This window comes from Fundulus heteroclitus, chromosome 22 (genome assembly GCF_011125445.2).
Source record: "Fundulus heteroclitus isolate FHET01 chromosome 22, MU-UCD_Fhet_4.1, whole genome shotgun sequence".
NCBI lineage: Eukaryota > Metazoa > Chordata > Actinopteri > Cyprinodontiformes > Fundulidae > Fundulus > Fundulus heteroclitus.
Window position 1 is genome coordinate 31044739 of NC_046382.1, and position 23742 is coordinate 31068480.

The 23742-nt window shown below is 37.5% G+C and overlaps 1 protein-coding gene across 1 annotated transcript in view; it reads left to right on the forward strand.

The window, feature by feature from the left end:
• The window catches only part of ryr2b (ryanodine receptor 2b (cardiac)), a 102842-nt gene that overhangs the window by 59960 nt on the left and 19140 nt on the right, over positions 1–23742 (forward strand). The window contains exons 65-93 of the mRNA XM_036126063.1: positions 1–239; positions 521–602; positions 1467–1597; positions 1671–1991; positions 2064–2301; positions 2669–2756; positions 2872–2958; positions 3097–3258; positions 3406–3468; positions 5380–5508; positions 8640–8752; positions 8952–9048; positions 10772–10902; positions 11228–11279; positions 11735–11788; positions 11936–12035; positions 12195–12274; positions 14127–14203; positions 14328–14401; positions 14625–14705; positions 14877–14965; positions 15729–15857; positions 16328–16432; positions 16685–16766; positions 18980–20274; positions 20420–20487; positions 21474–21618; positions 21750–21836; positions 22021–22230. Coding sequence (XP_035981956.1) covers positions 1–239; positions 521–602; positions 1467–1597; positions 1671–1991; positions 2064–2301; positions 2669–2756; positions 2872–2958; positions 3097–3258; positions 3406–3468; positions 5380–5508; positions 8640–8752; positions 8952–9048; positions 10772–10902; positions 11228–11279; positions 11735–11788; positions 11936–12035; positions 12195–12274; positions 14127–14203; positions 14328–14401; positions 14625–14705; positions 14877–14965; positions 15729–15857; positions 16328–16432; positions 16685–16766; positions 18980–20274; positions 20420–20487; positions 21474–21618; positions 21750–21836; positions 22021–22230 — 4609 coding nt within the window. The remainder of the gene's footprint in view (positions 240–520; positions 603–1466; positions 1598–1670; positions 1992–2063; positions 2302–2668; positions 2757–2871; positions 2959–3096; positions 3259–3405; positions 3469–5379; positions 5509–8639; positions 8753–8951; positions 9049–10771; positions 10903–11227; positions 11280–11734; positions 11789–11935; positions 12036–12194; positions 12275–14126; positions 14204–14327; positions 14402–14624; positions 14706–14876; positions 14966–15728; positions 15858–16327; positions 16433–16684; positions 16767–18979; positions 20275–20419; positions 20488–21473; positions 21619–21749; positions 21837–22020; positions 22231–23742) is intronic.

The following is a 23742-nucleotide window of genomic DNA, read 5'->3' on the forward strand; positions in this document are numbered from 1 at the left end:
AATACTGATGGCATCAGCGTCAGAGTCCATACAGACTTCTGTGCACTTGTTTTTTGAAGCAGCTGCAGCAGATTTGGAGATGACAGTGGAAAAAATATCTGAGACCTTGCCTCAGAGCAGGGGTCAGTTGTCTAGAGGAGTTGGCAACTTCCTTAACTACACAGCCTCCATTCTAATCCCAACACTTACCTCCCTCTTCCATCATCTTGGCAATCAAAACTATGGCGTAGATGTTCTGGGTAAGGGTTAGTCTTGATTACAAATGTTTTTCACCTAAGTACACATCATACCTAGTCAAAAACATTCACTTTCATATGTTTCATATGTACAGTATGTTCTGTTTTTATGCTAAATTACATCTGTGCAGGTTATTTATTTATGCACAAAGCCAATTTTCCCGTCTCTGTAACATTTAGAGTGCTCCACAAATATTCATTGCCTGAAGCATCATTTCCCTAGTGTTCCTGGCTGTTTCTGAGAGGGGGGTCTCTCCATTTTAAACCTCATGTTGTCTTCTCAGTTGGTGGTATCCAGGTGTCATGTTACAAGATTTTAAACAGCCTCTACTCTCTGGGGACCAGTAACAGCATCTACATGGAGGGGTAATTTTTACCTTGTTCATATTTCGTATATTTTTCTCATTTTATTTGCAAATCTATATTTTTTACATTGTCGCTGAACTTAATTGTTATATTAAAACCCCACACTTCATTGTATCTTTTGGAATATTTTATGTCATTAGACAAACTCAAAGTATTGCATCACTGTAAGAGGTTTACTTGGTTTAATATTGTTTAGAAACAAAAATGGAAAAAGTGTGGAATGCACTTGTTTTCTTCCCCTTACTCTGCTATCCATGATCTGCATTCAGAAATGACTTCAATAGTAAAATTAGGGGTGTAATGGTACACATCTGCATACCAACAATTTCTGATATGGCCCTGTTGGTGTTATTTTATACCTGAACACCTGGAAAATTTTTATGTGTGGAATTCAGAGCATAATACAACGTTCAGTAGCACAAATTTAAAAGTGACACCAAAACAAAATAGAGAGCAGAGTCCATCCATCCATCTTCCTATCAACCCCGTTGATAGGAAGATAGATGGAGCTAAATACAAGGCCGTGCTGGAAAACAGTGTTAGAGGTTGCAAAAAGCTTTAGACTAGGATGGGGTTTCAATTTACAGCAGGAAAACCCTAAACTATATCAGCGTGGTGGAGTATCGAGTCAAAATCAGAACCAGTGTACAAAAGATGCAAGAGGCAAGACTTTAAAATGGCCATCCATAGATGCTTGTCATTCAAGCTAACAAAACTTAAGCAATTTTGAGAAGGAAAATGAACAAAAATTGTAATGCATAAATTGGCGTTTGTATTTGCAAGGTCTTTTTAATACTTGTTTGCGGTACTGTAAATGTTGTGGGATTATAAGTGATGTTATCCTTACTTTGCCTTTGCTTGTAGTCAGAGGTCAGCAGCAGGTGCCTGTGTAGCAGCTCTGGCCGCTGCTTTTCCTGTATGCTTCCTGGAGCCGGCTCTAAACCACAACAATCCACATTCTATCTACAATACCATGAGTCCTGCTGAGATTAAAGGTAAACTGATCATTTTTGTTCAGATCTGTCCGCTTAGTCTTCTGCCCTATTGTGAAACGCCTTCCTCCATTAGATCAGGGAGTACCAGATCAGGTGGAGGACATGTGCTCCCCTCTCCCTTCGTTGGACTTAGCACTGGGGAAAGTGGAGGAGTTGGCTGGTGCCGGAGCTGTAGCTCATCAGATGGAATACATCCATGTCGCAGAGGTCACTTTGCCCATGTTGTGCAGCTATGTTTCACACTGGTGCTGCTGGGGCCCTGAAGGCCACCGGGACAGCCCCGTCTTCACCTCTGTCATTCCTCAACATGCGAGCGACCTGATTGGCCACATCCTGCGCATCATTCACAATCACGTCGGTGCTAGCCAGGGTGACTGGATAAAACAGCTTGCAGGTATATTGACGCAATATGATACCTGTGGCCAAAATGTCTAGTTCCACTGTTGACAGCTGTCTCCTATTTTAGTTTTTTCTCAGCCGATCATATGCAAAGCACACAGCAGGCTTCTAAAAAGTCACTTCCTCCCCCTGATGGAGAAGCTAAGGAAGCGGACAGAGTGTGTCCAGCTAGAAGAGGAGCAGATGAAAGCAGAAGACGGCTGTAGTTCTGAAGCAGAGCTGCAGATACAGGAGAAGTACAGAGTTCTGGTCCAGGACCTATATGCCTTCTACCCTCTCCTCATTCAGTTTGTTGATTTTAATCGGTAAGAGACTAACAAAAGGTCAGGTGTGGAAATCTCAAATCTTGTCTAGACAGAATGAAGATTTATTTGGATAAAAATTTAACCATTTCACAGTTTGATACTAAAATGTATCAATACAGTAGTTATTATCATGCATCTAGTAAAGAATCCATTTTAAACTTTATGTTGTAAATCCGTTACACGTGTTTTATTTCGTTTTTGAGTAATATGCTGAATTTTAACTTAAACAGCCGCTGATTAATTGTTAATGTTAAACACATAAAAGTGCATGCCTTGAGCGACAGTACAAGTGGTTATTTCCAGCTATGTTCAGCTTTACAGGAATAGCTTCTGTGATGTTAATGCATTTTGGTTTGTCCCGTTTCAGAGCCAGATGGCTGAAAGAGACGATCCCTGAGGCTGAGCAGCTGTTCAGCATGGTGGCAGAGGTCTTTGTATTATGGGCCAAATCTCATGTAGGAACGACACACAGCATCTTTTTAGGGTTTTGTCATGTCAGAAATGCTGCATGTGAATCCTGTACCTCATAAATATTGCTCATTGTTGTCATCTGTGATCATTCTGCAACAGCATTTCAAATGGGAAGAGCAGAGTTATGTGGTCCAGAATCAAATCAACAACTTGGCTTTCTTGCTCTCCAGTGACAACATGCTGGAGGTCAGCTATATTCATAATACGACAGTTTGATTATACATGCATTTATGTGCAATACTGGAAATTGTTCACCTGTCTATTACTAGAAGTAGTTTTCAGTGCAAAACTGAAACGTATGCATTCTCTTGGCATGATGTTCAGTTTAACCATAAAAAGAGGAGGATGAAGAGGAAGGCGGATCGTTATTCTGCACACACTTCACTCATAGTGGCTGCCATAAAGAGACTACTTCCTGTGGGACTCAGAGTTTGTTTTCCATTTGACCAGAACCTTATCATGTTGGCTAAGAACCGCTACTCTCAGGTTAGTCGAAAACGTGGACGGTTTCAGTAAATTCCCCCGCCTTTGAAATGTTCCTTTTTCAGAGGTAATTCTTTAGCACGTGGTTGAGTATTTTATGTTTAACTGTGTTATATCATAATTAAATATATGTTTTTTTTTTTTTCACAGAATAACCTTGAAGATGAGATACGAGAGCATATTTTGAGTTACCTCAAACATTTTCATGATCAGGTAATGGCTGTTCTTGTAAATCTGTCTTTGTGTTATAAATATCATGCATAGCATAGAAGTGCACTTTCTTTGCCAAAACTCTAAAGAGATTTAAATCTCAAGGGCCCTTCTTGTTCAAATAATGGGTCAAATAGCTTAAAACTAACAAATAAAATTGGGGAAAATGAAATGAAAAAATGTAAACAATTACAAAAGTATAAAAAAAATGCCATTACAAAGCCCTTGTCCAAAACTTAATTAAAATCAGGTACTAGTCTATGCAGTAGATAAACACACTGTTATTCATCAGCATTTCATGGTAGTAACTGTGATTGTGTATCACTTAATCACTCACTAAAAAGGTTCTGGACAGCACAGTTTGCTTTTTTCCGTTTTTTTAAGGCAACACATATTTTGTCTCAACTTGTGTTTTTGCAGGACACTAGGTTAGCTAAGCTAAGCTAGGAAAGGTATGCTGATGTTCTGACAGCATCTGGAATAAACACAACATAACATTTGTTTCTCACAAGTTTTAATATGAAACATGCAGCTACAGTCAGCAGACATGAGTCTGGCTGGCAATGTTTTCTAGTGGAGCAGTCTGCTAAAGTTCTCGGCTAATGCTAGCATGTTTGTTCTATGTTGATGTTATTTTCTCCATTTAAGTTATTTAAGTGATTTCACTTAAATAAAATAGTTTCTTAATATATTTTATTGCAGTTCCAGCGGTGTTGCCGGGATTTTTTTTTCTACAAATTCATGCACCTAGCTCTCTGCTTTGAGCATCATCACATTCAATGACTAACGTTTCAGCTGCTTTCTGCCAGGATGATGTCTGAGAACAGTGGGAAGTGGGGGATATGAGACAGACAGACCAGGATCTGCTGCGGTTACTCTCACAATATCAAAGTCATTGTAAAGGCACAAAACACAGTTCAATTGTCAAGAAAAACATATTTATCAGATTAAAAGAAAAAGGATGCATTGCCTATATTACAGGTCTGCATACGAAAATATGGTAATGCTGGAAATAGATGTAGTAAAAAAGATTCATTAAAACAGTACGTACAGCACGCTGGGGATGTAGCTGACAAAACCACACACCCCACCCTATCAACAGTTATCGAGTGGCTTCGATCAAGAACCAAGCATGTACCTGGGACATGCATGATCAGCTGGAATACTATGTCAGCTTTTGCTTTAAATCCAAGTTATAGATAAACAGGAAACAATGAACACATTTGTATGAGTTACAACTAAAATTATTTATGTTCTTGCACAATGAGTAATGTACAGTCTGTGTTAGTTTAGCTTTATGGTTTATTTGTTTGCTTTTAAAGAATTATCGTGGTAGTTATGCTCATAACATGTTTATATTTTATTATTTACTTTGTACGACAAGTTTGTGTCATATGAAACCGCTGTAATAATTTGTGATATCCAAACTCTTCATTTTAATAATCTCTGCCAGTGTCTCATTGTGAGCCAGAGACATGAATATGGTGATCCCACTACTCTACAATATATGCAGGCATTGGTTCCGCATCCATGAGCCAGTGATAAATATGGTCATTCATAAACCAGTGATGAAAAACAACCTTTTAATTAGGATTATCAAACCCTCTCTGGCAGAAATGTAGTTCATATTTTAGATCTTTCTTGGTTCATAGTTTTTTTTTTTTCCAGTTGAATGAACAGATGTGGTGTGCCGTAGATGTTGGGAATTGCAAATTTTCCCTGCAGTAATAAAATTGTTATTCTGATTCTTGTTTCTTCTTTTGTTTTTAGTCCATGAAACATTTCATTTATTTTCACTGTTCCACAGTAAAAGTGCACACTAATTCAATTTTGAAAGTTGAATAAATCCATCAACAAAGGCTTTTGAATTGGAACAAAAAAAATTAAACAAATCAATCCTGTTTCTCTTCAAAGGCATCAAACAGAGACAGCCATGGGATTCTGTCTGCAGATCTCTCAGCACAGCTTGGGGCCTTAGCTGACACACAAAGGACTGTGGACAGGGTTCTAGAAATAGCCCGAGTGCTTTATTACCTGGATCAGGTGAGCTTTACGATTCCATAAAAAAATGATTAAGACTCTGAGCAAAGCTTTCTTCCTTTGCCTCCTCCTTGGCCTCTGTGAATACAGTGACATTGAGTGCATCCACTCTTCTCAATCATTAAACTGTGCACAGACAATTGTGTTTGTTCAGTGAAGTGGAATGAGGTGAGATGAGGGCAGCAGAAAATGTTGTTGAGGTGTCTACCTCATCTTTTTAGTCCGACAAGATAATTATCTTTTACAGGCGTTTGTTGCAATGTTTTCCTTTTTTAACTGCAGGCTGTCACTAACAGTTTTTTATGATTGTTTCTTTAGTGTTGCTATTGTTAAGACAGCCAATAATTATTCTGACTTCAATGACCATCTTAATCGTTTCAAATGTTGAACTTTATTTCGCTTTTGATAAGCTTTAATTTCTCTTGGAATTTAACTCCTTATTTGGTCTTTGGCAAATGCAACACTCGGCAAAGAAAGTGGCCAATTAACAGATCATATTTTGTGTGTTATTTTCAAAATATTCAATGCCTTTTCTCATCGTTTATTAACTTAAATGGTTTGTAAGGATCCACAAAATCAAACGTTTATAGGGACCATTTATTGCTAATAATTTTACAGCCAAATTTGGCTGCCCTGAATGGGATCTTGTAGTTAAAGAGAAGACGCTATCTTGTTTTCTTTTTTCACGAGGCTTGTTTTCCTCCTCTTTTTATTTATCCATGCATGAAGTGCTTGAGTTTATGTATGTTTACACTTTTTAATTGGCTGTATCACTGTAAACTACCAACATGCAGTTTTCATTAGTTTCTTTTTATTTATTTTTTTACAGCTTTAAATTTGGGCAACTTCATCTCTTCTGTTCCTCCAACAGTCAAGCCTTTATTTACTCATGAAAACAGCTATTAGGTCTCTTAACAATTTACACGGTTGCTGCTGTTTCCTCACATTGAAATACTGCTGAAGACCGTAACAATATAATTGTATCCCATGTTAATCATTAGTTAACTCTAATTAACAGATTCATTAATTTTTTCACCAACATTAAGTACTGAAGTACATGAAGAGGTCACGAGCCAAGGTTTTGTTTTTGTTTTTTCACCGTTTCCTTGTTGTTTATTTATGTTCTACATAGTCTCAGCGTATTTAATTAATTCCTTTATGTTTATTTGTATCAGGAAGGTCTTATCACTTTAGTTAGTTCCCTAATGTTTAGGTTGTTACTTCTTTATTTTATGTAATTTATTTCCTGTGCATACCATTTTATTCCCTTGGGTTAGTAGTTTCTATGTTCTAGTTCAGCTCCCTCTGTGTTAGATGGTCTTCCTCCATCAGCTGTCCTGCTTTCATTCAATTTTCAATTTAATTTCAATTTTATTTATTTATATAGCGCCAAATCATGAAACATGTCATCTCAAGGCACTTTACAAAGTCAAGTTCAATCATATTATACAGATTGGGTCAGATTATACAGATTGGTCAAAAATGTCCTATATAAGGAAACCAGTTGATTGCATCAAAGTCCCGACAAGCAGCATTCACTCCTGGGGAACCGTAGAGCCACAGGAAGAGTCATCTGCATTGTACATGGCTTTGCTGCAATCCCTCATACTGAGCAAGCATGAAGCAACAGTGGGAAGAAAAACCACCCATTAACGGGAAGGAAAAACCTCCAGCAGAACCGGGCTCAGTATGAACGGTCATCTGCCTCAACCGACTGTGGTTACAGAAGACAGAACAGAGACACAACAAGAGAAACAAAAAAGCACAGAAGCACACATTGATCTAGTAATCTGTTCTACATTAGATGAAAGTAGCGGGTGAGCCGTCTTCTCTGGATGATGTCATTCTGCCTTATCTGCCCCATATAATAACTCACCTGCCTTCTGTCATTCTTCACTCTGTCCTCAGTATATAAACTCGCTGATTCTCACTGTTCATTGCTGGATTTGCCTGTTACTACCCGTTATAAAGCATGTTTCTCAGCCCATTCACCATGTTCTGTTCCCCTTGCAATACAGCTGTTTTTCATCATTAAACCCATAATTATACTCATCCCACATTCCTGTCTTCACTAGGGTCTTACTCCAAACTGGCACATAGTGACAGAAGACTACAAAAAGAAAAAAAAAAAAAAACACAAATCATGCCCTGATCTATTGACATTCAAGAGCAAAGTAATTGACACCGCTAAGTCTGGAAAGGGTTTTAAAGCCATTTACATGTTTCTGGGACACTGTTGGGTGAGTAACAGTTAGAGCCATTATTAAAATAATGTGAAAATTTGGTGGACCTGCCCTACCAGAATTACTGCAAAAGTGCATCAATGACTCATCCAGAAGGTCACAAAAGAATTAAGAAAAACACCAAAAGCACTGTCACTTCTCTCAGTCAAATTCTCATTCAGCAACAGGAAAGAGACAGCAATGCCATGAATGGGAGAGTTTCAAGGCCAAGACCACTGCTGATAAAACAGAACAGAAAGGCCTGTGCAGCATTTGCCAAAAAAACATTTTGATCACCACCAAATGTGGAACACCGAGTAAAACATTTTGGATGGAGTGTGTCCTGTGAGCTCTGACATAAAATCTAACACATTTTACAAAATAATGAACACAACATTAACAAACATGGCAGGGTGTTGTAGCTTGTTTATTGTATCAGGAACTTTTGCTGTAGTTGATGGAATCCTGAATTTAGGCAGTAAATCCTGCAGGAGAATTGCTGGTCATCAGTTTGTGTCCTTAATATCGAGCTCACTTGTCTTATAAATCCCCTAATGCAGATTAAATATAACTATTGTGTAAGCAAAAGTGGGCCACATTCTCGTCAAGGCGATGTAAAATACTTTATTTCCATTTTTTTTCAATTGCTTGATGGCAGTTGTTGGCATCAAGGGAGGCACAACCAGTTATCAGGTTTGGAAAACATTACTTTTACCAATAAGGATAAAAACATCTTTCAAAAAATGCTATTTTATGCTGGTGATCTTTTTCTTACATAAAGATATGTTTGATGTTTTGAAACATTTCAAAATGTTGACAGTGGAACAAAGAAGCAAGAAGTCTCTAAGGGGGGCACAGATGCTTCTTTTTACAAATCTGGTATATCATTCAGATGGCTTCTTTTTTTTCTAGGTAGAGCATCCTCAGAGAAGCAAAAAGCCTGCCTGGCATAAGGTTTTATCTAAACAAAGGAAACGTGCAGTGGTGGCTTGCCTAAGGATGACTCCCCTCTACAACTTACCATTGTAAGATGTAATTAGGAAACCTGTGCAATTGTTCCTTTTTTTTGTGATTCACCTGCATCAATTTTGTTACAATCACTTAACAATCCTGATGCTTTCATTTATAAGTAAAGATAAGACAATGAACAAATTGTACCAATATAAAAGAAAAGATGTATTTTTTTTCCTTACCAATTCTTCTTCACTCTTTTTTCCCCTTCAGGCATCGAGCTGTCAACCTTTTCCTGCAAGGCTACAATAACTCTTGGATATCAACTGAGGTTCACGGCTTTGAGGAGATGCTTGTGGAGGATTTAGCTGTGAGCTAAATAAGAGAAGTTGTGCTAACATGTCTGAGGGATGAAATTGTATAATACAGATCATTATATTTCTTTTTTAAATATGTACTGTATGTCTCTGTCAAGGTTCTTTTTAATCATTTTATTTTACCCATTGGCTGATACTGATCCCCAACCCGGTTCTTCATTCAAAACAATAGTTATATGCAGTAATATATCACACTACATCCCATGAGTACTACATGGTCTACTTAAAGTATTGTGACTGTGTAGTATTTAACTCACTCACCCACAGTGTTCTAGATGCAGCAGTTTCTGCTTTCTGTTTCTTCTGGCCACAGACATTTTCTCCCACATACAGAGGGCCATGTGGAGTTCAAATATTATTTTCCTTTTGCTGTCTCTAATACGATGACTATAAAAGTTATGATAAAAAAATATCTAAAAATGTATCAATCATTTTTGCTATATATTAAATTATAATGATGCCTTACAAAAACAAATATTGCTCAAATATTAGTTAGATTTAATCATATCTTCATCATTTTTTGATGATCCCATGGAATTAACTGTGGAAAAAATTGTAATAATAAAAGTAACGATCCTCTTCCACGCATTTTCTTTTAGGGCTCCGATCAGAGCATTTTGATGGCCATTCCTAAACTTTGACAGCTCGTGTTTTGCATACTGCAGATCTGTTTGTTTTGGTATGGTTAGGGTCAATATCCATTTGGTAAACGATTTGGTACCCAATCTCTAACTTCCCGGTTGATGCCTGGAGAAGTTTCTTCCAAGCTTTCCCCTCTTTCAATCAAATGTAGCAATTCACTTTAATTCACTAACCGTTCAAGTTTAATTTATTAGACTCTAGGACATGTATCCAAAAATATATTGGTATGCATTTGAAAACTGTAATCTGGCTTTTTATGTGTCTTTGGGAGTGATGCCTTCTTTATCTCTTAGTGACCGCTCAGTCTTTTTTAGTCCATGTGGTTAACTGCTCTTTCCTACCACCTTCAGCCTGCATCTTACCAAGGTCTTTTGCTTTTGTACTTTAGGGTTAGGCCTCCACATAATTTCTGACTTTGAAGAAAAATAAAAAAAAAAAATAAAAAAAAAAGGATCTGTCATTTAGCAAAAAGATGTAATTTTCTATAATATTCCAAAGTGACATAAAACAGAAAAAAACTAGAGAGAGAGAGAGAGAGAGAGAGAGAGAGAGAGAGAGAGAGAGAGAGAGAGAGAGAGAGAGAGAGAGAAAAAATTGCATATTGGATTTGACAAATATGGCTGTCTTCTATAAACTTGTTCCTTCTAACCATGTTTTCCTGTATAGCAGTTTGTCTGGCCAATTCTGGCTATTTTGCTCTCAGCTTTGATTTTGAATGAGAATTTAGCTGCCACTATATTTCACTAAGGTTCCAGTTAACAGTCTACTGAAAAGACCCTCTAAATATGATTGTTCTCCTGCTTCACTAACTCAGCCATTTGCATCAAATACCGTGAGCCGTCCGAAGTGCGCAGTGCAGGTCGCTTGACATAGATAAGCGAGAGAAGGAAGCTGATATCCAGCATTTATAATTTAACTTTACTGCTCACATGAACAATATTACGCAATATTTTGTATGTTTGCAAGAGAGAGAACCCGGTGTCTTTATTTTCTAGTCAGCTGCAACAGGCCGGCCGCGTAATTTCATTTTAAGAACACACACTAGCTGCTTTGCCCTCTCTCCTCGGATTGCAGAAGGGACGACTGATAAAACCCTGGGAAGGTGACAAAGGGGAAGTAAAGGAGGTGGAAGCAGGCGCCAAGGCAATCGATCCCCTCCTACAACTCATTATGCTCTTCAGTCGAAGTGCGCTGACGGAAAGCAGGTGTGTGTGTGTGTCTGTTTGTTATAAAAGATCACAAGCAGCACAAACTACCAGCTGTTTTCATTACTGCTCAAATGCATCCTCTGCAAAGTGAATACTAAACCGGTCCAAAGTGGGATTATTGTTTAAATAACTTGTTATTTGCCCCATAGCTCTGCACATGCTTTTAAAGGTTTTCATTTTTTAATGAAGACCATTAAAAATGAATGTTTCTGATGGAGCAGTGGTGTTTCTCTGTATATATAAACTGACATGTATATCCAAAATGATTGCATTTCTCTAAACTATGAGATAAAGTAAAATTTTTTTTTTTTTTTTTTTTCAGTAAGCCTGATAATGACAACCTCTACAAATGTTATGCTGCTATTATGGCCAAGGTAACAAAAACATGTGAACTAACTAACTCATTTGATTCTTGAATTTAGCAAAAGTCTTTTAGTTAATAAAGCTGATCTGAAACCCTCAGCATATAACAGCATTACAGGAAGCATAATAGAAATAAATCAGATATGTGTATATTTCGCTTAAGGCTAGTTTCGCTCCTGCAAGTAGTGCGATAAAATGCCCAACAATGATACAAACCATGTTGTAGTGTTTCTTTTAATGAATTCAGACTTAAGGGGGACGAGCACAGGCACAGATACACTCAACTGTTGCATCATTTTTTAACGACCTTTTAGTTATGCTTTGATCTCTTTGTGCATGAACTATGTAAGAAAAATACCTGTCAGAGAAAAGGTGCAATGAATTTGTCAATAATTTAACGTTGGCGCATTGCCTTTTCTATCTGGTCATACATCAATGGTCCACTCTGTTTGTTTGTTTTTCCCAGAGCTGCTGCAGAGAGAGCAAAGATGATGAGGAGCAGGAAGTCGAAAGCTTTGAAGTGAGCAAACTGACTCTCACTTTCAGTTGGTGGTATCTGTTTTCAATCTAATCTGAGATGTGAAAAGATATGTTTTATCTCAATATTTCTAAATTCAATTTTAACTGTTTTTTTGTTTGTTTTTTCACAAAAACACAAACATTACAGGAGAAGGAGATGGAGAAACAGAAGCTGTTGTACCAACAGGCCAGGCTGCATTGTCGTGGAGCCTCTGAGATGGTCCTGCAAACTATCAGCTCAAGCAATGGTAGGACATGTTAAAACAGGAAAATAAACTATGATTATTTAGTTTGCTGCATTGTTAAGATGCTTCTACTTTGAGCTAGGTTGCTTCAGATGGTACAAAAGATGATGGAAGACTGCTGGTGAATAGTGACAGACATGTTCTGTTTTTGGATCATTTTAGGTGCGATGGGATTCATGATTGGTCCAACTCTGAAGTTAGGCATTGCTCTCCTCAATGGTGGGAATGCAACAGTCCAGCAGGTAAATAAACCACTTCTTCTTTTTTACCTGTTCTTCTTGCAGTTCTGCCTGTTGAATTATTATAATCTAATTTCAACATAATTCCTTTTCACAGAAATCTAAAGAAAATGAGAGAATAGAGATACATTTACAAATATCATTTGTTCATTTAATAACCCAAAACATTAATAAATCTAAACTGCTACAGTGCATCTCCAATTACAATGGCGTCTCATTGGATTGTGAATGTGAGAAGATTTTATCATTTAATAGCTATTTAATTAAATATAAATATAACCCAAATGTTTGAACAGAAACACAATCTACAATGTGAATAAGGTAGTTGCTGGGTGATCCTGGAGTCTATACATACCATAAAGGTATTGTCTGATGTTTTGTGGGTCTTTTAGTGTATTTTTTTTAATCTAATATACTTTTTATGTGAAATGGATGTATTTTATTTTTTATTGGGCTAATGTCAGAGCAAAATGTGCCTTATGGTATTTTATTTCATGTACTAAGTCCATGTAATAATGCACTTGAACCTGAACAATGACTTAACAGGACAGGACTAATTACTTGAATCTATAAATAAATAAATAAAATAAAAACTAAAATGAAGCAGTTTATAACCAAAGAGAAAAAACAGAATTTGTTCATTCATTTGATGGAAAAGTATGGAAACAGCTGCATTTGTGGGCCTTTTTTAGAATGAAGGTTTTCTCAATCGCAAACTATCTTTTTAAAAATCTCTATTCAGCATTGAATAAATCTGTCCAGGTTTGATGGAAATAATGTCACTGTCTGTTGTGTTTTGTTTTTGTGGAGATCAACTGCATTGATCTTTCTCTTTACTTCTGTTTGTGGTTCCATTGACAAATATCAGGGCTGAAGCAAACAATTATTTTAGTAATCAAGTATTCTATTGATTTTTCTGATGATTAATCGAGTAGCTGGATAAAAAAAAAATGTGCACATTCTGCAGATATTTAATGTATAAATATTTAGATTTAATTAACTACTTAAGCTTATTTTCTGAGTAATAGAATTACATGAAACACAAGTAAACAAATAATTAAATTCCTTTTTTATCTTTATTTTACTGCTTAAAATTAACAAAGCCTGTAGATCATTTGCCTATATGAATTTTAGTACTGGCGTTATTCAAGTTATTCGAGGAATCGATTCAAACCTAATAAATATCGAATTAAATAAATTAAAAATAAAATAACTGTGACCAAACACTGAAAATACATTTTGAAGAAAAATCAAATTTTTTCTAATCTTTCGTAAAAAAAAATAGAGGTTTCTGTCCGACAGCGACATTTTGAATCAAAGATGGTCAAAGAAAATTCATACCTTTTTTTAAAAAAAAAAAAACTGTGAAATAGTCCTTTAGCACGGATAGCATTGGTTTTGGAAATTTCTAACTTCTTTGCATACTACAGTTTAATTATCTGTCATTGTTTTCCTGAATAGCTCAAACTGTGCAGATTTCCAATTGATGTGGGTTTCTTTTATCTAATATTACTGAAGGTTGTTGGCCAGGCTGACAAGAAGTCATTTTTCTACAATTCAATTAATACAACTAAAGAGCTATTCCCTTTTTTACTTCAAAAAAAGAGTCTAACACCATCAGGGTGCCAGACCTAATCACTCACCTTCATATACAGAGTTCATTATAAAAGCTTACACTTAACGCACACAATGCACAAATTCACACTATGACTGCAACTATACAATTTTCCGCTACACAGGTTTCACTGTCTTCTCACGAGATCTCGGTACACCCTTATTGACTACTGATGGAAACACAATAGTACATTGCTATCCTCTGCTTAATTAGATTGTCTGTGTTGGCCGTGCTTTGCAGAAAATGCTGGATTATCTGAGAGAGAAGCGCAATGTTGGCTTTTTTCAGAGCATGGCTGGACTCATGCAGTCATGTAGGTGAGTGACTGAAAAAAGAAGTGTTAAAAATCAGACCAAGGTGGCAGATTAAACAACGCGGTAAAACTGGTTAAGGTAGAAAGGCTATAAACACCTTTTCTGTGTGTGATTTTCTGCTGGCCAGTGTTCTGGATCTGAACGCATTTGAGAGGCAGAACAAAGCAGAGGGATTAGGCATGGCCACGGATGAGAGCTCAGGTACTGTATTTAAATGGAAATGGAAAAAAAATCCATTACTGTCAAATCATGTCATGGCAGAGGAGCAAACTGAGATCCTTGTTTCGGAATCCATTTTTTCAAACATATTTCTTCACCTTTAGTATTGTCAACATATATTTCCCCAAAAGGCCACAGTGGTGCAAATTTTCTTTTTTATTTTGTACCACAAACTGTGTATTTGCTGTTATCTTTTCATTCCAAGGAGAGAAGGTGATGCCTGACAAAGACCTCACTTGTGACCTATTTCGTTTTCTGCAGCTGCTCTGCGAAGGACACAATTCAGGTTGTTTCTTCTTCATTCTTGTCCCTTAACACTTTTTCAAACTTCATGTATGTTTGCCAGTAATGCAAACAAAGACCCATTAAGTTTGGTAAAAGGGAAGACAGTTTCAAAGTAAATTATTTTAAATATTATCCACACTAATTATTATGCTATTTTTTTTTCACGTGTCAGATTTCCAGAACTATTTAAGAACACAAACTGGGAACAACACCACTGTCAACATTGTTATATCAACTGTTGACTATTTACTAAGGATACAGGTGAGTCTACTGTGATGACTTCTCCCATGTAATTCTAGATGAGCTAATTAAGTCAAACCACTGTAGGAATATTCAGAAGGCTATAAACTATATTGCCAAAAGCGTTTGGCAGTCCAAATAATTGAATTCAGGTGTTCCAATGGCTGCAGAATGCTCTCAGGAGCGCCGTGATTTCCATCATAGTACCATAAAAGCATGCTACTGGTGCAGCATTTTTTTTTGTATCTAAATATTGCACAGTTATAAAAAAGTAAAACTGTTGGGAAGGGAAACAACTCAGCCACGAACTGGTAGGCTCGGTTAAAATCACAGAGTGGGGTGAGCAAATGTTCAAGTGCGCAAGGGTCACCGACTTCCTGCAGAGTCAATCGCTATACTGAGATACCGAGGCAGCGCTTTTATGCACATACAGGGTGTGAAGTCTGATGAGCCACAGGAAGAACTTATTGAGCTCATAGCACCAAAGGGCCAAAAGAGGGGGCAGAACATTTGTGAAGCTGTTTTGAGTTGTCTAAAAGCCGGTGGAATAAACACCACTCACCTGGTGCCAGTGTGTAAAGATAGTCAAGCCAGTGTGAGAGCAGCACAGAGGGGCTTTGTGAATTTTCTCTTCAAAGGTCGGTGGATTGAGACCTTTTGCACCAAGAAGCCATGTGCGCTCAAACATTCCCTTCTGAATGTGTGGAAGTGATGGACCTTGTTGGAAAGATGGTGAACAAAGTATAAGTTGAAGAAGCTCATGTTTATTCTTGCCACTCTACAGGAATCCATCAGTGATTTCTACTGGTACTACTCAGGGAAGGACATTATTGATCCTCTGGGTCAACACAACTTCTCCAAGGCCATTGAAGTCACCAAACAGGTCTTCAACACGCTCACCGAGTATATACAGGTTAGTCCGTTTGCTTTAGATTGTCTATGCATTAAATTATTTTTTACTAACAATCACTTTTTGGCTAAAACAACAGCTAAACATTTTTCCACAATGTAACTGATGAGGCATTTAGAATTTTTTTTTTCCATTTGTTAGTTACCTTCAAACAAGAGTAAGCAAATTATATCACTTGAAAAGCTTCGATCTTAAATTGACTTGGCAATGTAATAAACTGGAGTACATTACGTTTTTCACCAGTTACTCTGTAAGGTAGATCTTGAGTATGTATTTGTGAATTATTTTATGTAGCAAGGTTAAAATTTGTGATGCATGATGGACAAGAATGCGAATGAAAATACATTTAAGCAGCCTAAATCAATTTTGAGAGTCAAAAGTTAAATAATTGGATTTTCAATTTTACAACTTTCCACAGTTGTTTCTACTTTCTGCAGTGTGTGAACAGGCTGTGTATTTCTGTGTTCATCCAGGGTCCATGTAGCGGAAATCAGCAGAGTCTTGCTCACAGTCGTCTTTGGGATGCTGTTGTGGGATTCCTCCATGTCTTTGCTCACATGCAGATGAAGCTCTCTCAGGTATAGCACAGTGATACAGTTTAATCTAAAATAGTTGTTTTATCTTGGAAAAAAAGGAATGTGGATAATAATAATTTTGATCCATTGTAGGATTTTTATTAATTGTTTTGAATTTTAAAACTAAAATGTAGTTTACATTCTAACGCTTTATGTAGTGACAGTGTAGTGACAGTGTCTACCAGCTATTTCCAAGATATGATGCCCACTTGTTTTGGTTTGACTCTAAACAGACTTTTATTTGTGTGTGTGCAGGATGCGAGGCAAATAAAACTACTAAAAGAGCTCATGGACCTACTGAAGGACATGGTTGTGTTTCTGCTTTCCATGTTAGAAGGTAAATAACCAGCAAGGCTTTGCAGTTTCTAACAACAAATGGGTTTACTTCACAGAATTCATATGAAAGATGATGGACAAGTTATGGCGTAAGAAATTTTTGTCATCCTGATGTAAGGGGCTTTGTATATTTTTATTAAAGAAAAGCATTCGGCTAATGTGCCTTGTAAAAGTTTTTATACTCGCTGAACTTGTTTCCATTTTGTCATATTGCAACAGTATTTCAATGGCATTCATTTGATAGAGCAACACAAGATATTGCATTTTGGGTTATGTCTCTATTAACTTTGCAGACCTAAATATTGCGTATTCTTCATTGAAAAAATAGCTCAATCTTAGTCAGATTGGATTTGCAGAGTCTGTGAGCAACAGTTTTCAAGTCTTGCTGGATATTTTCACGTCTCCATCTTATCCATTTTACCCTGCAACTCCATTCCACACTGACACCTGGAATATTGTTTTATAAATTAACCCTGCTTTGAGCTTTACCACAACTTCACCATTGGCTTGTCTGGTGTGTTTCTGTTGTTAATTACTGTTTGTTCAATAATGTCCTCTATCAGCCATTTGCTCTCAAAGGACAACTGTATTTATGATGGCAATATATTACACTTCTAAGAGGAATTGCTTGCACTATGCTTTTATTTAGGGGTATCAGAGTAAAGGCATCTGAATACATGTCAATGTTACAGTTTTAACAGTTTGTTAAAAACCACCTATGTCTAATCGTTCCTTCCACTTCCCAGTTAAGCACTACTTTATGTTGACCTAGTGCAGCCTTTACAGTCTAAAGAGCCATTCTGTGCAAGCTTCCATCCTGTTAATGTTTTGATGGTCCTTTTTGTGGACACAAATAGCCCCAGCACCGGGCACGATCACCTGATATCAAAAGACGTGGCACCATCTACCGGCAGTATTGCAGAACTATCATAATGCCAGTTTACTTAACTAATAAAACGGTATTAAATAATGCCAGACTGAGCCTGACCCTCTGCAATGCCTCGCAGTAAGGCGGCAGTAAAGCGGCAGATCAGCGTGATCGAGGACCAACCATTTAATTATTAATTGAATACACAGATCTACAGCAACTTTAAGAGCCATATATATCACAACATTCACGTCAGTCACCTCTGCGGTCACATCTGAGCAAGCAGCAGGTTTAGCGTCCACTTCAGTGAACACCAACGTTCATGCTGTATTCCCAGCGGCATTCCAGTCTTTTCCCTCTTGGAAACATGTATTTTTTTTTTTTTTTCCGGGATCTTGAACCATTCTCCATTGTTTTGCTGGGAGATTCTAATAGCCGTTAGACGCTTACTTGTTTCATCCTCTGTTGCATCCCCATGCACAGTATTGCACTTCCTCTCTTATTAAAAATAAACACAAAATGCTTTATTTCCTAACAAAATGAGGAAGAACAATGCGTAAAACGCCAAAATATTAACTAATATGCCAGCGAGATATGATAATCTTTCATAAATTCTATGTACTTTTAATGACAAGAATAATAGATCTGAAAATGTAACATTGGCACTCTTTGTGTAATTCTATTGTAGAAATTCAATGCCGTTATTCCACAAATAAAAAGAACAACAAAAAAAAACTGATGAACTGCTAAACACTCCAATTTTTTTCATAACTGAAAAAACTGTATTGGATCTTTTTATTTTTCGCCAAAGTGATGAAAGGCCATTGTGCAAGGTCTCATGAACCACTTGCAGCTCCAGAGCTACGAGTTGCAGACCACTGGTCTAGCACATAAAATCCCAATAAAACAAATTTGACTTTGTGGTTGAATACCAATGTCACATAACAGTCCAATACTTTTGCCAGGCTCAGTTGAAGCAAAGTTTGGTGCAGGCCTGGTTTGTGTTATTGTTGTTAATTGTTAAACCCAATGATATTGTGTATTCATAAAAACATTCCTTAAAAGCCTGTTGGACTGCAGACTACAATCACAACTGAAAATCAATTGAATTAAAAATATAAAATATCGGTTATATGTTAAATCATAATGCCATTGAACCACACAGCAAACACATTTTCAACGAAGTGTATCAGCTGCTTTGCCAGTGAATAATAATAAGTATTTAAAACATGTTTCAGGTATAACAATCAGAAAGGCTGGAGAAGAGGAAGTTGGGGGGGGGGGGATAAATCAAATTAATCTTTTGCATTGTATTTCTCACTCATTTGTATGTTTATCTGTTGCAGGCAATGTTATCAGTGGAACAATTGGAAAGCAGATGGTGGACATGCTGGTGGAGTCATCAGGCAACGTGGAAATGATCCTCAAGTTTTTCGACATGTTCCTCAAACTAAAAGACCTGACCTCGTCGGAGGGCTTCAGAGAGTTTGACCCTGACTGCAAGGGCAGCATATGCAGGAAGGACTTCCAGAAAGCCATGGAAAACTGCAAACGCTTCTCACAAGCTGAGATTCACTTCCTGCTCCCGTGCATGGAAACAAATGATAACGAAATCTTGGAATACGAGGCATTTGTGGATCGCTTCCATGAGCCGGCAAAAGACATCGGCTTCAGTATCACCGTTCTCCTCACCAATTTGTCAGAACACATGCCCAGAGATTCCAGGCTGAAGACGTTTATGGAGCTTGCCGAATGTGTCCTGGCTTACTTTCAACCCAGTCTTGGGCGCATTGAAATTCTAGGCAGTGGGAAGCGCTTTGAACGAGTCTACTTTGAGATCAGTGAGTACAGTCGCACGCAGTGGGAGAAGCCACAGGTCAAAGAGTCCAAGAGGCAGTTCATTTTTGATGTTGTCAATAAAGGGGGAGAGAAAGAGAAAATGGAGATGTTCGTCAACTTCTGTGAGGACACCATTTTCGAGATGCAGCTTGCAGCTCAGATTTCCGGATCCAACCCTGGAGAGAAGTGCACTGGGAAAGAAGTGGAGGAAAAGTGTGAGCTTGAAGAAGATAAAAGCCCAAATTACAAGGGTTTGACTTTTATCTACTGGTGGCTGATAATCACATGTGTCCTGTCTGTGAAAAACCTGAGAACACTGATGAAGATGACCCTGAAGGATTTCCTCACAACAGCAGTTCGATTCCTCAGATTAATTTGCGTAGTTCAGGTCCGCTGCGTTTCTGTTGTCATCTGTCATATCATGTATTTGCTGTACATCATGTTTGTCAACAGTGGTCTCATAGAGGAAGCAAAAAGAATGAAAGTGTCAGACTTACTTGGCGGTATCGTCGAACCGACCCTCGATGAGGTCTCGGAGGTGTCGAGCAGTGTGGACCAACTCAGAAGGTACTCTGCCAGCTTTTCGTCCCAGAAAGAGTTAAGGGAGATTGGGGAGATTGCTTCGGTGACCTTCCCCAGAGAGGTGGACATATTATCAGACATATTTGGTCTCAAACTGAAGAAGGAGGGAGGTCAATACAGACTTGTAACGGAAGATCTCTCTGACAGTCTGACTGATCTGTTCAATGCAACCTCCAGAACAATGGTCGACACGGATGCTTCCGAGCAACACCAAACTTTGGTAGGAGTTATTTGTTATTCATTTATTCTAATAGGGCTCTCACATGGTTTCTTTGGAAAGTACTTTTAGCCTAATTACTGTTACTGCTTTGAGATTTTGGTAATTAGGATGAATGTTTTTACTTAAATATGAATATCCCTGATAGCAGTTTATGGACCAACTGGGAAAAGAGAAAAAGGAAGATGAGAAAATGGAGGAGATGGAGAAAAAAATGTGAGTACCCCCCCTCCACTTCAAAAGATACATGGCCTTTCAAAAGCATTCATATTGTACACTTTTTCCCTCAGTTTCTTAGAAATAATATTTTCCATTAGGATTTTACTTTAAAGACATCTTTTACTCTGATACCGCTAAATAAAATCCAATGCCACCAATTGTCTATGAAAGTTCCTATTTGGTAAACAGACTCCACATCTTTAAGTTATTAATTTTGATTGTATCTCAGTATTTGTGTAATTTTTATGTTAGGGCCTCAGATGGTTTTAGAGAATATTTGTGAAGAAAAGAACATAATGAAGACCAAGGAACACAGCAGCCAACATAGACAATTTTAAGCGGGTTTAAAGCAGGTTTATACTCTGACACAGCATCCCAAGATTGAATCTGAAATGATTTAGTTTGATGCATATTCATGTGCTAGGATTCCCCAATCAATGTCCAGACGTGAAATAAAGAATCTGCAGCAATACCTTCCAAGTGTTCACAGATGCCCTCCATCCAGTCTGAAAGTGCTGAAGCTATTTTGTAAAGATGAATGGGCAAAAATCTCAGTCTCTAGAAGCGTCATCCGATAGAGAGATACCTCAAAATACTTACAGCAGATTTTTATTGATGCACTGCTATTACTTTGTGTTGGTCTGTTACATAAAATCCTAATTACACAAGATAAAGTCTACAGTCGTAACCGGAAAAAGTTCCACGGGTATGCATTCATTTGTAAGCCTGAATGATCTATATACTATTTTAAGATTGTAACTCTCTGTAATTATTCAATAAATAAAAAGGATAAAAATAGTGTTTGGTGAGCTTGAAAACAGCATAACACTATGTGTAGAATTAAGGCTAAGACTGATAGTAAACTACAAAAAAAATGTATTAGGTAAAAATACCTTTTTAATTTTCCTTTCCTAATCCTTTTATGGAAAAGAGACAAATACATAAGAAAATATTGGACCTGTTTGTGTTTGGAATGTTTTCAGAAAGAAGCAAATTGAAAAGGAAAGTAGGAATGTGAAAGAAGAGACACAACACGGAGCCAAAAGATGCTCTAATAGGTCAAAGGAACCACAGAGCCAGCATTCTGCTCTCTGGGAGATGATGAGCTCACACAAGAAGAGTCTACTGGTAATGTGCAAGTACAGCAACGCATGCTTGTAAAGATAACTATAAATATGCAACATCCAGTTCAGCTTCTAAGCAAAAGCAAACACATTTTGAGGCAGAATACCTGTTTGTCTTTCCCTTTTCCCCCCCAGAACTACTTTGCAAGAAATTTTTATAACATCCGTTTGCTGGCGCTGTTTGTTGCTTTTGCAATCAACTTCATCCTTCTTTTCTACAAGGTGAGCAAAACCTTATAGGATGCTACTTCTTTCCCAGCCATTGTATGTCAGAGATAATCTTGTACAGATAGGACAGCTGTGTAGCAATGCAGAAAAGATTGCCTCAATGAAATCATGTTATAGCACAAGGCCATACAGGAGTGCGATGAAACCAAATAAAAACATTTTCTTTCACTCTTTCCAGGTAGCAGTTTTGCCTGCACCCAAAGAAGAACAAGTGACAACATCTGTGTACAGAGAAGAACTGGCGTCTTCCACAAAAAATACCAGCGGTGGCAGAGTTTACTTTGTGCTTGAAGAAAGCAGTGGTTACATGGAACTGTGCCTCCATTTCCTTTCCATTGCCCACACAATCATCTCATTCTGCTCCATTATTGGTTACTACCGCCTCAAGGTATGCCTGTTCAATAATGTTCTTCTGCTCCTGTGTATTGAGTTGCTTTCACTTTTTAAAGGCAATTTCTTTTCAGCAGGCACAAGTAGAAAATTGGTGAATTTTGAAAATGTAGACTAACTTAAGATTGAAGCTTCCTGCCACAGATGGAAAATTGTAGATCTCATATGTTAAAACGAACGAACAAAGCGTCACAACTTTCTCATTAGTGCACAAATTAAATAGTCAGAAGTAAGTATATTTATCTACTTCTGATTTTTTATTTCAATTGAGAACCAATGACAAAGTTGACCACCAATCTGTAAATATTTTACAATGGCAATAAATGCCCTGCATTATATTGCCAAACATATTCGGTCACTTGCCTTTGGACATACATGAACTGTAATTACAACCTTTTTTTAATGCAAAGACTTGAATACAGAGTTGCATTTATGAGGTCACATTCTTCTTACTAATTCATCCCAAAGGTGCTGTATCAGGCTGAAGTCAGAACTCTGTGCGGACCAACCAAGTACCTTTCTACCAAATTTGCTGATTAAAACCCACTGAACCTTGCTTAGCTAGTAATAAATCAAGAATATAAACTGGTCAAAAAAATCTAAAGCATTAAAAGGTACTTTCATTGGAACAAATGGGCCAAGCCCAAGTCTTGAAAAACAACCCCCGCTCCATGATCCGTTCTCCATCAAACTTTATGCTAGACACAATCAAGTCAGGGAAGTGGGATTCCCCTAGTTAATGACAAAACCAGACTTATATCAGAGTTGCTAGACAAGGAGGCATGATTCGCCACACCTCTACTGCTCCAGTGTCTAGTGGCAGCTTACTTTACAGCACTGTATCTGATGCTTTGGATTGTGCTTGGTAATGTAAGGCTTAAAGCCATGAAGCTCTTTATGAACTCTTAGGTTTATCTTAAAGCCACATGGTGTCTAAAGGTCTATGGCTATTGACTCAGGAGAAAGTTGTTCACCTCTCTGCATTATTGGTGTATGTGTACCAACCCTCTGTTGTCACTCTCGATCTCAATCAACTCAACGTTGTATAGATACTTTTGTAACAAGCTTTTCTAAAACCAAACTGTATGCTTAGGTGCTGAATTTTACACACCAGTAGACAAGGAAGGGATTCAAACATCTCAAATTCAACGATTTAGATGGCTGACCCAATACTTTTGTAAACATATTGTAGATATGATTAAAAAAATCACACTGGTAGCATGTTAACAAGTTATTATGAGACAATTGGGAATTATGAGACAAAGTGGAATGACTCACTCTCCATGGTGGTCTATAGTAAAATACTTATATCGATTCTCTCAAAATGTAAAAAGACAGAGGCACCATCCGAATACCCTTAATAATAGCTTCTAAGGGTCTTGCTCAGGGACCCAGAGTGCAGGCTGTGGGGACTGAACCGCGTACTTGCAACCTTCTCATATCGCAAGCGCGCTACTGTAACCACTAGGCCACCACTCCCACAATATTATTAGCTCCTGTTCTTTGAACT